The sequence below is a fragment of the Helobdella robusta genome, assembly GCF_000326865.2.
Source record: "Helobdella robusta unplaced genomic scaffold HELROscaffold_1, whole genome shotgun sequence".
NCBI classification, from domain to species: Eukaryota; Metazoa; Annelida; class Clitellata; order Rhynchobdellida; family Glossiphoniidae; genus Helobdella; species Helobdella robusta.
The window spans coordinates 9,629,494-9,648,503 of record NW_008703570.1 but is presented as its reverse complement, the minus strand read 5'-3'; the positions used below and the strand labels follow the sequence as shown (position 1 = coordinate 9,648,503).

The 19,010-nt window shown below is 32.9% G+C and overlaps 2 protein-coding genes across 2 annotated transcripts; both read left to right on the top strand.

Annotated features, from left to right (window-relative positions):
- Positions 1-784: 784 nt before the first annotated feature.
- Positions 785-3,768, top strand: HELRODRAFT_63728 (hypothetical protein; the record flags this gene model as incomplete). Its single annotated transcript, XM_009011275.1, has 4 exons — positions 785-835; positions 1,036-1,137; positions 1,250-1,431; positions 1,716-3,768. Coding segments are annotated over 4 exons (2,388 nt in total), but the record flags the coding sequence as incomplete, so codon positions are not given.
- Positions 3,769-5,497: 1,729 nt separating this feature from the next.
- On the top strand, positions 5,498-12,057 carry HELRODRAFT_63304 (hypothetical protein; the record flags this gene model as incomplete). Its single annotated transcript, XM_009011274.1, has 16 exons — positions 5,498-5,681; positions 5,850-5,891; positions 6,095-6,181; positions 6,783-6,916; positions 7,112-7,189; positions 7,541-7,622; positions 7,867-7,992; positions 8,267-8,351; positions 8,745-8,846; positions 9,220-9,304; positions 9,420-9,596; positions 9,731-9,803; positions 10,171-10,367; positions 11,251-11,380; positions 11,513-11,629; positions 11,786-12,057. 16 exons carry the CDS (start codon positions 5,498-5,500, stop codon positions 12,055-12,057), a joined length of 1,971 nt encoding a protein of 656 aa, XP_009009522.1.
- Between the last annotated feature and the right edge of the window lie 6,953 nt (positions 12,058-19,010).

The window sequence follows — 19,010 nt, the reverse complement described above, 5'->3', positions numbered from 1 at the left end:
CAATTTTAAAGATTTTTGTAATTACTTTTTCCAATTTAATTCCATTTCAGCTGGTTTGGTTTGTTTGTCAATTGTTTACATTTGAAAAACATCCCCAAAAAGGGATTAATAATCACCAATAAACATGGTTAATTTTTTTTTATTAACTCAAATTTTAATTTTAAAAGTTGTATATGTATGTTGATGGTTGGGTAGCATTTTTAATTTATTTTATAAATTTATAAAATTAAGTTAAGAAGGATCTAATTTATAATTAAAATTTATAATCATTCATCTCATTTGTTAACCATGGCATGATAACATTTTTATTAAAAACTAAATGATTAATAATAATATAAATAACCTTTGTTTTATTTAATTTAATTTATTTTAACAACAGCTTTATTAGCGACTTTAGTTTAATATTAATTGTAATTCTAGTCCGGTCACATTTTTTATGTGATTTAAAATCAAAATTTAATTCAATTTATAAAGTTTATATTAATAGCTAGATTGTTAACTTTTTGATTGAATTAAATTAATTTCTAACTCATCTTTTATTTAGAGCCAAGGAAATTTTGAAAAATATTGGCCAGAAAATCAACTGAAAAATAGCCTAGAAAGTGGAGAAATTATTTGTGTAATGTTGTTATTGAATGTTGAAAATATTTTTTTTTAAATTCAATTTAATGTTAATTACAGTTATTCAATCATTTTAATTTAATCACATCATTCATCAAAGTAATGTTAGAAATCTGAAAGAAAGTTTTCTTGAAAAATGATTTGATGTTTGTTTACATAGGATGTCCTGAGAATAAATCAGAAAAATTACGAAGAAGCTTACATATCTCACCCTGTAATTTTATCAATTCATTATTATTATTTATTTCAATTAATCAACTTAATTTTTATTATTTAATTTCATTATTCATATATTTAGTTATTAAGTTATCAAACCCTGTAGCTGTTTTTTTTAAATGCAATAAATAATTGTATTACGATGGAATTTACTATATTCTGATTATTAATTCTGTTACTGGTTTAATTTTCATAAAGGATGGCAGAGCAGATATATTCATTTATGGTTTAAAGATGAGGAATCGATCGCTAAATGGAGACATCGTTTATGTTAAGATACTTCCCAAATGTGAATGGAAGGTTTTTCAAATTATTTTTTTATTTTAATTTTATAGTTAAATGTTTTGTATTGAAATTAATAGAATTGCAAATAACTCAGATTCCTCTTGATTTGGTCCTACTCAAAGAAGAGGAATTGTTAGAAGAGTTGAAAAACCTGGAGATTGTGACATCTGCAGTCAATGGCTGCCTTGATAAAGCTGGAATATCTAATAAAAAACTAAAAACAAAAAATGATGGCTCTAAAACTGATAAAATGAGGAAAGATGTCAAAAATCCTTCAATTGATACAAACAACAGCTCAAGTTCATCCCAGTCCACTTCGAAGCCCGATGAATGCCCATCATCTTCAGCCGAATATCCCTTTTCTTCCCTCTTTGAAATTGATCTTAAAAATGAAAATCAGTCTGCTAAACCAAACACAAATAGGTTTGTTTTGTGTTTTTGTTTATTGCAAATTATTTTTCATTCTTTCTTTACAGTTTTGTGTATTTCAAATTTCTATTCTTATTTATATGATTTTGAATTGTTTTTTTTTTTTTGTTTAGATTCATAACAATTGAAGAAATATTGAACAAAGACAAAAATACCCAGTTAAGCAATTCCTTGAAAGATTACATTCATGAGATGTCCAGTAGAAATAAGAACATGGATGTCACCTCCTTCCATCCATTGTTGGATTTGTTTCCACCTGACAACGTCATCAGAACTGGGAAAGTGGTTGGCATTGCTGAGAGAGTGCACAACAGGTGTGGAGCTGGTACTTTGAAACTTATTTCAGACAAAAACAAAACTATGGCGCTATTTTCACCCAGAGATTATAAGATACCTAGAATATTAATACCTGCAAAGTCGTGTCCCGAAAATTTTTTCAACAGGCCAGATGATTTCAAAAATGTAATGTTTATTGGAAGAATTGTCAACTGGTACGAGAACAAGACTATGCCAATAGGTGAAATAATTAGGAATGTTGGTAACTATGGGGAAATAGAACCAGAAACCCAAGCTATCTTGTTTGAAAATAATATAGACTTTAGCGATTTTTCTGAAGAGGTTTTGTCTTGTTTGCCAGCTGACTTACCCTGGAAAATACCAGAAGAAGAATTAAAGAACAGACGGGATTTTAGACGTAGTTGTGTTTTCACTATTGATCCTGAAAGTGCTAGAGACCTGGATGATGCTCTGTCCTGTGAGCATCTTGGCAATGGACTTTATGAAGTAGGAGTGCACATTGCAGATGTAAGTTACTTTGTGAAGCCAAACACAAAGTTAGACCAATGTGCTGCCAGTAGGTCGACGAGTGTGTACATGGTTCAAAGAGTCATTCCTATGCTACCTCGTTTGCTTTGTGAACAGTTGTGCAGTTTGAACCCTGGAGTCAATAAGTTAACATTTTCAGTTGTTTGGAGGCTGACTGATGAGGGTGAAATTTTAGATGAATGGTTTGGACGAACTGTTATACGTTCCTGCGTTAAATTGTCTTACAGTCACGCTCAAGGTTTCATTGACAATCCGAAAAAGATTTGGAACGAAAATGAACTGCCAGAAATTGCAAATGGTTTCACTATTCCTGATGTCGTTTCCAAAGTTTTACAACTCTACCAAATATCAAAATGTTTAAAAGAGAAACGGGTGAAGAGTGGAACTCTGCGATTGGATCAGATCAAACTGACGTTCTCTCTCGATAAAGAAAGTAGCATGCCTAGGGGTTTTGCAATATACGAACATCTTGAGAGTCACAGTTTGATCGAGGAATTCATGTTATTGGCAAATATGGCAGTTGCTCACAAAATCTTACAGCACAATCCTCAAACGGCTGTCCTTCGAAGGCATCCTCTGCCAAGTGCAAAAGCTTTAAAAGATTTTCTGACGACTTGCAAATCACTGAACTTGAACTTGGATGCGTCCAGTGCTGGAGCACTGCAGCAATCCTTAAATGCCATAACTGAGGACGGAACGGATGGTTCTGCAGCAAAAGCTCAAATTATCGTCTCTCTTTGCCTTAAATCTATGCAGCAGGCATTGTACTTTTGTTCTGGCGAGATTTTAGATCACGAGTTGTGGAGGCATTACGCGCTCAATGTGCCTCTGTATACTCACTTTACCTCACCTATTCGACGATATCCAGATGTTTTAGTGCATAGATTGTTAGCTAGATCTCTCGGCTATGACGTCACAGATTGCAAGGTTTTGGACAGTTCGATAGATCTGCAAAGGCAGTGCGTTCACTCAAATCAGAAAAAATCTAATTCAAAAACAGCGAATGATAAGAGCATAGAATTGTTTTTTGCTATTTTCGTTAAGGAATGTGGTCCTCTTGAGGAAGATGGAATGGTTTGTAACGTCCTCGATCGATCGTTTGACGTGTACATCTTCAAACTCGCCACAACAAAACGGATCTACTGCGAGAAGTTGCCTCTGGATTCGTTCAGCCACGAGAAAAAAGATGGCATAAGCAGGTTGATTCTGCTGTGGTCGGCTACTGAAAGTCAACCTGTCCAGTATGAACAAGTTGTCGCCATCCTTACACACATCAAGTGTTTGCTGGTGGCCAGTGCTGATGACACTTTGAAATGGAATGTAAGTTGCTTTTCATTTCAATTTATTTCACTCTATAATAATAACCTCAAATCAATTTTTATTTTAATTTAAATTTTTCACGAATCTTGTCCTTCATGTTAAACCTACAGTTGGAAATGAGGCACCCTCTACAACCTTGAAGGCGTTTCTTCATTGGCCCACGTATTTAACTTACTGTTTTGGTCTGTAGGAAATTCTTCAGTTTGTTTTTAATATTCGTTGAACAGTTTTAACTTATTTTTAACCGTTGTTTTTTTTATTGATGAACAATGTTAACAGTTATTTAAATGCAAATATGGCCTCATGTATATATTTTTTTAACATTTCAGTCTAGTTTATTTATCCATCTCAAATTTGGCACCAAACGAAATATTTCAATAAGGTATTGTAGCGTCACTCAATAATATTTTTTTATGTGATATTTGCATCATCTTTTTGTTTGTTCAACGTAAATTCTCTCGTCGCATGATTATTTTTTTTATTTGAAATGAAATTACCTACAATGAAATAAAAAAAAATTGTCAGAGTTCTTTATTCGTTTAATGTTTTTTTTTGATCAAAAAGTTGAAACTAGTCAAACGTTTAAATTTTGATGAAATTTCATTGAAAACGAACACAAAAAGTCGACCTAACAAGCAATTAATGATTTGAATCGCAAGATAGATCACGATAGCTCAGGTGATCCGGTTTTTACTAGGTCCTTTCTCGTTTATATATTAATTCGTTCATTACTACATGTGTGTGCGTGCGTATGTATGTGCTTGTTTTGTTTAAAAGTGTGTCGATCACCAATTGAAATCATTTCATGCCATATATTAAATGTGTATATATATATTTATATTTATATATATATAGTTCTACTAATCATTCTATCAAACTGTAAGCGTTATGCTAAAAATTTTCTCAAAGTTTGCAAATAAAATATAACAATTATTCCATTAAAGTTTATAACTATTTTACAACGTACATTTTGATTGTCTCATCACATTATGAATTTAAGTTCCGATCAAATGTTTGGACTTAGTGATCCCAAGAGTTTCACCAGACCCAGAGAACTTCGATATCAAGAAACATTGGTGAGAGAATAACTTTTGTTTATTTCATTACGAATATCGACGTGACTTCAACATTATACAAGTCTGTCTTAATGTTAATTCTTTTTATTTACATTGAGTTTCGAGACTTGCTTTCAAGTTAAGGCTGAATAACATGCCAATTCAACATTAAATTCAATTGTTTTTCTTATTCAAGCCAACTTAATGAATGTGATTTTATTTCAAATACTTGATATTTTAGCAGTATTTGCAAATAGGAGACGAATACAAACTGCGACATGTGTGTGCGTGGACTTTGAATAATATGCACACGTACTTACGTACACACGCACATACACACACAGGTACCTACACACACGCATGTACACACACACACACACTACTGTATACAAATGAACACATCGACAAACAAACTTTCAGCTGTACGGACAACACAGCTACGCTCCTCTGAGCAAATTCGCCCAGGAAGAATCGAGGAGAGCAAAAGAGGAGAAGCGGAAGAGAGACCAGCTGAAACGTGTGGTCACTCAGGCATCCAGAGAATCCAAACTCCTTCAGAGAATAAAAGCCATAAACAGTTTGTTTAATAGTTTTAAACATTTCTGCTTTCTAAAAGAGTTAATGATTCTGTAGGGGCCTATCAGTTGTAAATTAGTTAATTAAAAATTCATTTTAAGTCAACGCTTGTGAAATGTATTATTTTGTCTCGATCTATAAACAATATTGTACTATCAGCAGCTAACGGAATGTATAAAAGTATTGTAATTGTTTATTCGTCAAAAATAAAATACATTCCAGGACGATGGATAAGTTTCAGTTACACTGAACTGGGTCGAAAGGTCAACGACTCGATATTTCTCACGTTACTCGGAATCAGCGTGGCCGTCATAAGTTTTTTGATTGATATCGTCGTTGGCCGGTGCCGCCAAGGTTCAGTGTTGCATCATTTATTGACTTTCTTCCAACTCTTCACTACATTTTATCAAAAATTTTTTCCACAACGCAGGTACACTTAAATTAAAATTCTAACCCATGGATATATATATATAATGCTTACCCTTTACCCCAAAAATAATTTCTGTGAAAATCTTTTTTCAGCCCAGATTTCTCTGCTGAGCTCGTTAGACCACACAATGATCGGTTATCTATTTAAATTACAGAACTTTTATTTAAAATAATCATTATAAAATAATTACGCGACTAATGCCGCTGTTAAATTTAAAAAAATGTTGTACTTGTAACAACTGCATTCTCTTTTAATTGTGAATGTGACTATATAACATTCTGACAATATTGTAGATTATTGTAGATATTCTGTAAATAAATGAAATATTAAAATTCAGGTCAGTACATATCATGGGTTTTATTTTTCACTGTCTTCACGTGTTTCTCCGTTGGATCAACACATCTCATTGCTCCAACCGCTATAGGTTGCTAAAAAACTTACTTTGTCAAACATAATTTATCACAAATTACATTGCCAAACGTCTTTTTACATTTTTGTCGTTTTGTGGCCGTAGTGTTAATGTCTGACTGACTGATATTTAGTTGTTTTTTACGAGTCATCTTATCTTAATCATCAGGTGTATCTTTATCATCAACATAATCATTTCATTGTCGTTATGACATTTTTTCATCGTTACCGCCAAGATGACTCTATCTAGTAATCTCATTCGTCATCTTAATCATCATCTTTTTCATCGATCGATGTTGATCATTTTCACAAATATTTTCTACGATGTGTTTGTAATTGAATATCATTATTATTATCATCTTCTTCATCATCCTTCTCGTCCTCATCATCTCAATCATCATCTTCACCATCATCATCCTTATCATCATCTTCACAATCATCATCTTCATCATTTTCCTTATTATCATTTTCTTCATCATCTTCACCATCATCATCATCATCTTCACCATCATCATCATCATCTTCATCATCTTCACCATTATCATTTTCATCATCATCTTTACCATCACCATTTTTATCATTATCATCATCATCTTCTTCGTCCTCATCATCATCAGGGTCTGGTATTCCCGAAGTGAAAACAATGCTACGCGGTGTAGTGATGAAAGAGTACCTGGGACTTCGAACGCTGGCAGCGAAAGTGATCGGCCTGACCACTGCTCTCAGCTCAGGCCTGCCAATCGGCAAAGAAGTTTGTGTCAAAAAATATAATAAATGTCTAGAAAGTTTAAAAAGTTAACTTTTGTTTTTGATTTCATTCAGTTTCAGTTGTTTTAGAAATTATGTAAACTGTTAAATATTTGCTAATTTTACAAAGATATTTATTTAAAAAAACAATGATGATGATGTGGAACTTGTTTGAACATAATTTACAAATTCTTACCAGGGTTCATTTGTTCACATTGGTGTTGTCAGCGCAGCCCTCATCGCCAAACTCTTGCCAGCTTTCAGTAGCTCGCTCGAAGTAATAACTTCATTCTTATCTTTTTGAAATTTTTAGAAGAACTGACTAATTTATTATATATCGACAAATTGCATCATAATTACAAGCAAAAATTTCTTACCCAACAAAGCGTTCCCTTTATATTCTGAAAATTCCTTTGTTTAAATATTCATAAACACTATAATATTTCTCTTTCTGGAAGCCAATATGCGCGCCAACAGCTCCAAAACCATCTTGCTCACGTTTCTGAATACTTCATATTTACATCCAACACAAGATGCATGAATTCACATCCGTCAAACACAAAATACAAGAATTCGCATTCATCCAACACAGAATGCATTGAATATTATTTTTTAAACTGCACCCAAGAACCACGAATCTCGCCTGGGAGAAATCCTTCTTCCCGGAAGTGCTGTTGGATTGTCGTGCACTTTTGCTGCACCAGTTGGAGGTGGGTGTGTTCCAAAAAATAGTTTAGCGCTGTATAAATTGTTAGAAATGAATAATTTAAACAACATCTTTGTTTGGTATAATAGAAATGATTAATAATTTTTGAGTAAAGAAGGATGACAATAACGCTACATCAAATTTCAAAGCGAACATTCACCATTAGCACTACGATTACCATTATTACAACAACCACATCATCATCGCAACAACATCACCATTGTGACTCCAACGTGGCAACAACACAGCATTGCTCTATAGTTTGGAAAGCACCTCTGTCAACTTCGCCATACGAAACTATTGGAGAAGTTTCTACGCTTCAGCTGTCGGAAGCCTCATGTACCGATTGGTCGCCAGCTGGTTCAAGGAAGGAGGTGATGATGATGAGGATGTTGTTGTTGTTGATGATGATGACGATGATGATGTTGATAATAATAATAACGATTGTGTTGTTGATCTTATTCATTTAGTCAATCAATCAATCAATCAGAATATTTTCTAAAGTACAATTCCATTTACAGAACATTCTTCATCTCTCATCAGCTTCCTCATCACTTTTTCCATTTTTTCCCTATCATCATTTAGCCATCGTCATTCAAATCATCATCATTACCGCCAGCAACCACACTATCACCACCATCACCACAGAACGAATGGCGGCTCTGAGAGAGACCCACCTACCCCAGGGCAGATTGTTCGACCCTTCCGAATTTATTGCTTTCTCATTTTTAGGGTTCAGTTTATTTTATTCAATTATATCCTATTATAATTATTAATATGATATCATGAACGATAAAATAGTGTAATGGTTAGAGAACCTAGTCTTGCTGTTAAAGTGACTAGATTCAAATGCAAAAAGATCCACCTCTTAACCTAACACATGTAATGTGTGTTGCATGCAGTCACTCGTATTCACATGCGTTCTCCTTCTTTCTCTCTTTTTTTCTCTCTGTCTGTCTGTCTGTCTGTCTCTCTTTCTCTTTCTTTCTCTCTCTCTCTCTCTCTTTCTCTCTCTCTCTTTCTCACTGTGTGTATTGTTGTTGCTTCTAATTGTATTGACATAGTTGAGCATTAAATAGCGAGCTATTTCTTCATTTGTATTTGAATCCCGTTTAACTGTACACAGCTTAATAGCTGGTTTCCTCGGTGTCTTGTTCATCCTGATGCACAAGTATGTAGTCCTGGCCGTCCGGAATGTCGCCATCCTCAAACGGTTCTTCACGTCCAAGTTTGTAATTATTTGCCAATTTCATCGCGTCGTTATGCTATTTTTATTTCTTGTTATTTATACCAACAGTTTCGTTGTTAGTTAATATTTCATGTTTAATAAAAACTATTACTATTATTGTAATATTATTTATTTATTGTTATTTGTTATATTATTGTTGTCGATATTTTTGTTGTTGTTGTTGTAATGGGAACAGATCTTTTATTTTTTTTTCATCAAATGCGTAAAATCAATAATTAATTAGTTAATTAATGGAGAAATAGTTATAATTAAAATGAAATCATAATAATGATGGTGATGATGATAATAATAATAATAACAACAATAATAATAACAACAATAATAAAAATAATAACAAAATACACCCTGTTAGTCGTTTCATCTACCCAGCGTTGGTGGCACTGGTGGTGGGGACATTCCAGTACCCTCCGTGGCTAGGGCAGTATTATGGTGGGGAGGTTAGCTGATCATCGTCATCATCATCATCATCATCATCATCACCATCATCATTATCATAAACATTGTAGTAGTCATCATTATCACCACCAGTGTAACCATTACACAACCATCCAGCTGACCAACACAGAAGCCCTTAACGACCTCTACTCCAACTTTACGTGGACCAGCCCCCGCCACCACCAACATCGTAATTTTGATTATGACGTCATCAAACAGCGGCTGCTTCAGCACTGGTCGGTGGCTTCCTCCGGTGGCGTGCTCATGGCCACTGCTTTGTTTTGCGTCATGAGGGTTAATAATGATGATGGCAATTATAGAATATATTGATAATAAAAATAATTATAATAATAATTATAATAATAAATAATAATAAATAATAATAATAATAGTAATAATAAATAATACTAAATAATGATCATTAACAGTTGTGGATGTGTTCCCTTTCAACCACAGTGCCCTTCCCTTGTGGACTCATTTTCCCCGCCTTTGCTATTGGTTGTCATCATGTTGTTGTTGTGAGATTGGCTGTCGTTACGATGGTTGTTGTGTGATTAGTTGTCGTTGGCAGTCATCATGTTGATGGTTGTATGATTGACTGTTGTTGGTAGCCTTTTAGTTGCTGGTTGCGTGATTGGTTGTTGTTGTTGAGATGTTGTTACGTTGTTGGCTGTTTTTAAACGTTAAAATGACAACAAAATTTCAACAAACAAACACACACGCACACACACAGACAGACACACACAAATACAGACACACACACACGCACACACGCACACAGACACACACAAAACACACACTCACTCAAACACACGTGTAAAAGCACGTCCACAAATAAACCCCAACCGGTCAACAAACCGCCGTGCAGGTTCAGCTCTCGGCCGATTGTTTGGTGAAATCATGGCGATCATCTTTCCAGCTGGCATCAGGGGTAACAAAATCTTACCAGGGGGTTACGCTGTGGTGGGGTCAGTGGCGTTTGTAGGTGCGGTCACTCACACGTTCTCACCTGTGGTCATAGCCCTGGAGTTGACGGGGCAGATGGGACATGCCCTCCCGTCTCTGGTGAGTTGTGTTTTCATGATTATTCAAGTGCTGATCGTTTTAATGAGTTTTTGATTATATGCAAATTTTGGCATTTTTTTTTGTACAATTCAGTTTTTTGCAAGCAACCTAATTATAAAATAAATTTATACGTTCTTTTTTATATAAATCCATTCATTGATATCTATTTTAATTTCAAATTTAGTATTTATTTTTAGATTAAAAAAACTAATAAGAAAAATTTACCAGTAAGTCAATAATTTTTTATTAACGCTGTAATGTCCGGTATGAATGAAGTAATAATCCTTGATAGAAAAATTTTGTAAAAAAATAATAATAAACGATATAATCCGACACATAGTTCAGCTGTCATATTTGTTTAATAATGAAGAGTTGAAAGCAGTTCTTGACTTGTCAAAATGAGCAGAACTTAAAAAATTTAAAAAGCAATTCTGAACGTACGTACAAATTATAAACTACATTTTATAAAAAATTTAAAGGATTTAATAAAACTATTAACACTATCACAGTTAGATGAAACAATTTTTTTATTAAAACTAACTTTTAAAATTAAACATTACATTACATTACAAGAAATACAAAGCAAAACTCTTCATTTTGCGTGCATACTACAATGTTGATGTAGGTTGTGTCGTGTCGATAGTACAGACTTTGTGGTAAGAACGTTTAATTATAAGTATTGAGTGACATGTAACTTGTGAACAGTTCTGCATTTGTCAGAGCTGTGTAATAAAGAACAAAAAAGAACGAAAGAATATATGCATGTATGTATGAATGAATGATGAATTAGAGAATTAATGAAGTTGCTAACTTTTTCCTAATGCTGATTAATATAAATAATAATCCGATTGTTGATGAAGAGTAGAATATAAAATGTACTTAGCTGGCAGTGATGATCGCCAATGCCATCTCGAGGAACCTCACGTCATCCGTGTACGATATCATTCTGCAGATCAAGAGACTGCCCTTCCTACCAATCAACATCCAAACTAGTTCCAAGTACCTATGTGTGTGTGTGTGTGTATGTATGTGCCTGCATACATGTGCATGTGTATGTATATGTGTTTGTGTTCACGTTCATATATAATCTAGAGAGAAATAAGCAGCAACTCAACTCCAACCAATTCACCACAGAATCAAAACAGCCAAGGATATCATGCAACGCGATTTGAAAGTTCTAACCGAAAGTAGTTCTTACGGTGAGGCTGCCACATTACTCACGTACCACCAGTTCAAATCTTTCCCTATTGTCAACGACCGATGTAAGTACGGAACCAAAATGATTACAAATAATAACGGTCGTGTGCTCATAAACACATTTAAACACACAAAATAAGACACGCACACACACACACACATACAAAATAAGACACATACATACAGATAGAAACAGACATATGCACAAAAACATTACCCAGCTAGCATGGTTCTACTTGGCTCGATAGAGAGATCCATATTAAAGCAGGTGGTTCGTGATCAACTCTGTCTCCAGAACAAAGTGGAATTCTATTCTAAGAAACTGGAACGCGTGATGATGAAAAATAAAAATGGTGATGATGATGTTCTTCTTAGTGATGAACATGGTGATGGTGATGGTGGTGGTACTAAGAAGAGGGGTAGGAATGGTGTTGGTGGCGAAGATGAAGCTTTAATGAGTGTTAGTGCGGGGAACAGATTTGATTATAAATAACGATAGCAATGATAATAATAATAATAATAATAACCATCATCATCATTATCATCAGGATTTGGAGTGGCGTAACTACGAGCTGGTACAAATGATTGACTTCAACCACTGCCCTTATGACTCCGCCCCCTTCCAGATCTCCGTGGAAACCCCAGTGCACCAGGTCATGATGTAGTGATGACGTTTGATTAATAGGATGATGTTGTTGTTGTTGTTGATGATGATGATGATAATGATGATGGTGGTGTGATTAGGATAGCATTTGTTTATATAATAAATAAATAATATTACGGTAATGCTGCGACTTATGATAATGATGACAACGACGATGATAATGGTGGTGGTGATAACGATATCGGTGCTGCGGATGGTGACCTTGACATTGGCAATCACGCTGCAAATTACCGAGAAAAATTATCTCTTTGTGGTGGGATTCTTATAAGATTTCATCTTCAAAAGTAGCACTACTATTAATGTCCTCATTTATCATTCAGTACGAGCCACTGTGCTAATGATGTTAGTACGCAAAAGTGGTAAGACTGGGGAAGTGCTTGCTGCTAATGCTTTTCGCTACTGACAACTCTACAATATCAACAGTCATTATGACTGTTGCAACAACTGCTGCTGCTATAACATTGGAAAACAAGCGTCGCGATGGAATTAATTGGATTATACGTATAGGATAACAATATTTTTAAATAATCTGCCATGATTTGAACAGGTGCACAAATACTTCTCCCTGCTCAACTTACACCACACGTTTGTGACGCAAGCAGGTAGGCTGGTTGGGATTATATCATTAAGAGAGGTAATCAGACATTTGTTTAGACTGAAGATTTATTAACTTCAAAAAATTATTCGAATCAAATTAAATAAAATAAACTTGGAAAATTAAATTTTAAAACAATGAACTTATTTCATTTTGGCCATGCTTCTTTCATACTTTTTCTTAATGTCATCATCATTATCACTATTATTATTAATTGATTAATAATTTCAACCGAACATATTGTCATGTTTAAAAAAAACTAACTTATAACAAAATGTCAATATGAACAAAGTGTTAATAACAGTGTTACAACAACGTACTCCAGATAAGAAAGACAATACAGGTGCAAGTGGAAGATGACGATGCGTTGAATGAGGATGAAGTTGAAAAAAATGCAGCTTCAAAATCTTGCGTGACGTGCTGCCCTTCAAAACAGCATAAAAATTTGATTGATTGAATGTTTGAACTGGTAAAACCACCCTGCAGGATGAAAATCATAAAAATTAATAAAAGTAAATGTATTTATTAGAGGCGTGTTGTTTGTATCGTCGTTTGAACCTACTCCAGTAATGACTCAAAGTTGAAGCAACATGTTTCACTCTCGTTTGGCTTCCTTCGTTCAATTGCTTTGTGAATCTCAATTATTATACGCTTGATTCAATCACAAATTACTTGCACCTGCATAAAGTTTGTTTCCAACTGCAACTATTGATTAAAGACTTCTGAATAAAATAAGTCATCTGAAGCGTAGCGTAGCTATGATTGAACGAAATCTCTAAACTAATTGGTTAAAGATTGAGCTGAAAACTATCCCAGCTTCTCTAAAACAATTCAATTAAGTAAAATCGATGTAATGACATTTTTATTGTTTTATTGTTCTAAAAATAATATATAAAATAATATAGTTCAATTTAAATTAGTAATAATAAAGTGATTCTGAAAGCAAAATTTTCTGGTTAAAAATAATATTTTAAGCTTCGTGGGTTAACTTCGAGAAACTCTCGTGCTAGATGAGGTTGCTGCGGATGGTCAAACGAAAACAACGAAACAATTTTTATTTCTTTTTTTATCGAAGCTGTCTTTTTGCACGAACGAGGTTTGAACTGTAGAGTCTGATTATGTAGGTTTCAGTGGGAAATTTGTGACAGTGTTGGTGGTGTTTTTGATTCAGGTTCATGATTGTAGAATGGACATGAGCAAATGTAATTCGTTAAGCCGCGCTCATTAATATTATTTATTATTACATATTATGTTATATTATTATATTGTAAATATGCATTTGATAATATTAGAATAATAAAAAAAACCCAAGAAAAATGATTCTGTAATTCTAATTGTAAAAAATTTAGCTTCATAAATTTTTAATTTTAAATAATTTTTAAAGTTTTTGAAAATACATTTGATTAAAAGAACATAATGCGGAATTAGATAATTTCATCTATGTTCATAAAAATTTCAAACAAATCATCATCATCATCAACACTTTTCATCAATAAAAATTTTTATTACAAATTTCCATTAGAAATTTTCATTACAAATTTACGGCTCTAATTTATTTCAGCCAGTTGCAACGAACATTATTGAGTTGTCATCACCAACAATTTATAGCGTGGAAATAACATCTTCCTGTTGCTTTTCGTTCCTTTTTTCACCACTTGTCACGCTGCTTTCCTCGGGAACATCAGGTTGGGAATGATCCGGTTGTCGCTTCTACAAACCGATCAAATTTTCTTTTAAGCGTTTATTGCATTTAGTCTTTTAGTTCTAAAGTTCTAAACACCACACACACATACACACACACAAACACACACATACACACACTCACACACACACAGAGAAAATGAAACGATATAACATTCATCAAAGCAAAGTGAAATAGTTTACGTCTGTTATTCCATTATGAATGAATGAGTCTAGATTGTCTTCTTTTTAAATGATTTTGTTACGATCGAACTAATTTTTAAATTAAAAATTTTTATTTTCATCTGCGTAGAATAAAAAAAACTTATGCCCTTCCCAGATTGTCTTAATTTTTTGTGCTATTTCATAAGTTCCAAATAGGATTGAGAATTGTAACTCTCACTACTATGGCCTTCCTGATCCTTCTCCACTTTTCTCATTTATTTCTCCATCTTGTCCTTTTATACCGGTTAATTATGAAAGATGGAATAATTTTAAAAATTTGCTCGCTGTTACGCACATCTCAATCAAATTGATTTTCAACGTACTGGTCAGATATTTCAACTACATCTAAGTGGGTGAATCCAAGTGGTCCTCTCTTTCTCACTTTTTCCATTCCCAATGCAAATTGTTCTCACACTTTTTTCTTGTTTTATCTCTCGTGGCTCTCTTATTTCTGCTTCAACTACACCTCCGTCACTTGCAGATTTAAAAACACATTTGTTTGCAAAGTTTATCAAAGCGCTTTTTTATAGCAGAAATGATAAATTGATTTACTGAACTTGTTTGTTATTTATCGCTTAACCATATTTCATAAAATTCAATATTTTCAATTAAAAATTCATTTTTTGCAGTAATAAACAAGTAGCAATCAACTCTAACAGTCCATTATTTTAAAACTTTTAACTAAATCATAAAATTTTTTTGATAAATATAAAAAATATGAAACATACTCATCCTGAATGAAAGTTTTCAGATGTTCAGACTAGTCGACGGATGTGCTTCTGACTAACAAACTGCAAACAACAGATGAAACAATCCACACATTGTCATCTTTTATATGAAACATCTTTAACACATGTTATGATAGTTTTTTATACAAGTCACTAATTATATATAATTTTTACGTTTGCACCGATTAATCGTAGTGTTTGATCTAACACAATCCTTTTTTCAAACAAAATTATAAAGTTAACTGGGGGTCATGCAGTCTAAATTAACAAGCTACTCTTTGAACATATGGCAGTACAGCATATCTGTCATTAAATAAATAAAATAAATAGTTAGTTTATCTTTTTTAAACCAATAGGCATTATTTTTTAAACCGTAAAATTTCATTTTAATAAATAACAGTTAGTTTTGTTCGTACACACCTGTTATGTTTGCAGTGGCGTTTCTATTAGTTTAATTTTCAAAATTTTTAGATTTGAAAATTTTTTTAAATCCATCTGTTAATGTGAACGACAAAATGTTTCATCATTATAATTTCAAGTTTCCAGTTTTTAAATAGAAATAAATTTTAATTAGTGATATATACTGAAAATAATTAAAACTATTTTAAATAAAACTACTAATGAAAAATTAAAACTTATTAATAATGATTTTAACTAATTGTTACTCCTGGTTCAGCTGCCTTTTTTATTTAGCGTTGCTGAATATTCTTGCTACCCCTATTGAAATTTTTATACACGAATGATGATGATAATGTTTCATTTCAAATCATTCTAAATTACTACCCGGATAAAAACAGTTAAAAAAAGTTGAAGTGCTGTCAAAATGAAGCTCAACTTTTGTAGAAACCTCTTTGGAATGATGTTGTTCTAAACCTCAACATTCCTGGATCCATAGACGTTTTACTAATTTTGTTAATTAAACACTAAAAAGATAGGTTTGAAGTTCACAATTAGTCAGAAGACAGAACAGCATAACTAACTCTGCATCAAATATCACAATTTATTTCCCCATCGAACGTTTTTAAAACCTGGCACGGTTGGTGTGTATTAAGAATCTAGCCAGTCCAAAACAATTTATATTATAATATGCCACCGTATGTGACTGGTGTGTTTTGTTGGATCGAATGACTTGTAATAGCAAATTAAAAATGATGAAATTGTGTGTCACCGAATGAACTAATTGCAAGTTTGTTTAGGAAAAACCTGGATCGTTTGGCTTGGAGATATGGAAGTGGACGTTGATCAACATTTAGTGTTAATTAAGATATTCATTCATTGGTCTTATGAATAGTTGAATTCATTTGCTAGTTAATCAATTAATTATTTAATGTGCATTGGTGAGCGTTGAATGTTTTTAAAATTCAAAATTAATAAAATTTTAATAAAGTTTGCAGCAGCTTTTATATACTTATTATATTTTTAGGAGTTTATTTCTATTGAAGGAAATAAAAATAAATAAATACATGTATGGGGAATATAGAGGTGCAAATATCAGATGGTGATATGCGGGAGGAAGTTGAAAAACTTTTGAAGTTTTCATAAAAACTCGAAAGATTGAATGTTTGGATGCAAAACTATTAAAAAAAAACCTGCAAACAAACTTCAAAATAAAAAAAAACTTTGTTACACAATAAACAAAACAACTAAAAAATGTATGAATTCTGATCAGTTTGCACATCTTGAGTTCTTTAGTTCTATAGTTTTGTGAACCCGGATTACCATGTATTTAATTGTTTTATAATGGATTTCACGTGATTGTAACAGCAACAGGAAAACAATGTTGTTCATTCATTCAGTTGATTTGCTGATTTTCTTTGCTCGGTAACCATTCATATTTATTTTTGTTGAATTAGATTTTTAACCTAAACCAGTGATGGCCAAGCTACGACCAGTGAGGCCTTTAAAACGCATTTTGAAAAAAATGAAATGACCTAAGGTCGTCAGCCAGATATTATGATAAAAAAAAATGTTCTCACCCACAAATGAACGTCTAAACAAATTTCCCTCTCGGTCATCGGTCAAAAAAATGTACATAAAATAGTTTTCAATGCGGCCATCACAGCAAAAAGTTTGCCCACGTCTGGCCTCAACTAAACTCAATGGCACGTAATTAAATTTGCCGTCAATCATGTTGTTATACAGAAGCGGTCGGTGAACTTGTTATTTGTTTTCAAAACGGCACGCTATAAATCATTAATTAAACAAAATCATGTTATCATGATTTGATTTTCTACGAAGCGGACACGAAGCTCTCTTCAACTTTACACGTCTACCTGATTTTGAGGGATTTTTAGAAATGGATTTTTAAAAGGGCTATAAAGGCCACTGACATGATATATCATCATTTAAAAAAAATGAAAGCATATTTGAGTATCATGGATGCGCTCATCCATTTCAATAAAATAAATAATATGGAAACATGAATTATATAATTTTTATCACACACACACACACACACACACACACACACACACACACACACACACACACACACACACACACACACACACACACACATATATATATATATATATACATATCGTTAATATATGTATATATTATTAAGTTATGACGGCTGCAGTTTTGTATAAAGGAAGCTAACCAGGCACGATTCATATCATCTGCTCCCTGCAATACCTCCCATTGTCATATCGACTTCATTGTCAGACAGCCAACCGAAAATTTGAAAATAGGTTTGCTCTGCTCTAATCTAGAGTGGGTATGTTTGTTTATATCTTTGTTAGATTGTCAAGATTAAATAATAAAAATATAAAAGTCGAAATTATTTTTAGTCGACTCAAAGCAACTCAACTGATTTGAAATGTTAAAATAAACAGTTTTATTTTTGAGAAACAAGTTTATATATTTATTAACAACCAAATTAAAAACTCGACTATTAGCATTTTACACCAGTCACTAGGCGTTTATTTTACAATATTTTCGTAAATTTTGCACAATGCTGAGGTTATATCAAAGGCATTTTCAAAAACTTCAATTAACAAGAAACATATTATGATAATGACGGGGTTGTTTTTGTTTCTATCCTAGAGACTGTCAATGATATTTCAAGTTACATAGTTATTTTTAGAAACTTGAAAATTTTTACCCAATAAACAGCCACCAAGTTTTTCATTCTGTTGGTTTTGATTCACCTGGTGCAACAATTGCTGGTGGCGCTACCTGCTCAGGACGATGACGGTGATGACGTTAGTACCTGGTTCAAATTCATCCGCATCTCGCTACTCATTTGTAAAGTGGATGGTCTAGTATTAAAATTTTTTTTGAATGACTTAGAGCTTAAATTCAATCCAAAATGACAGCATGCAAATCATAGATTGTAGTTAGAATGTTAATATGTGCTTTTTATTGAAATGTTATTGAAAGCAGCTATTGTTGTAACAACGCTTTTGTTCTTAATTATAAAAGTTTACCTATTTCTTAAAAGAAGTTTATAACAGTCAACAACAATTAAATTATATAAATTTCAAATGATAAGTTAAATTTAACTAATCTGTTTATTAATTAAAAAATTAATCAATTTATTAATTGATTTT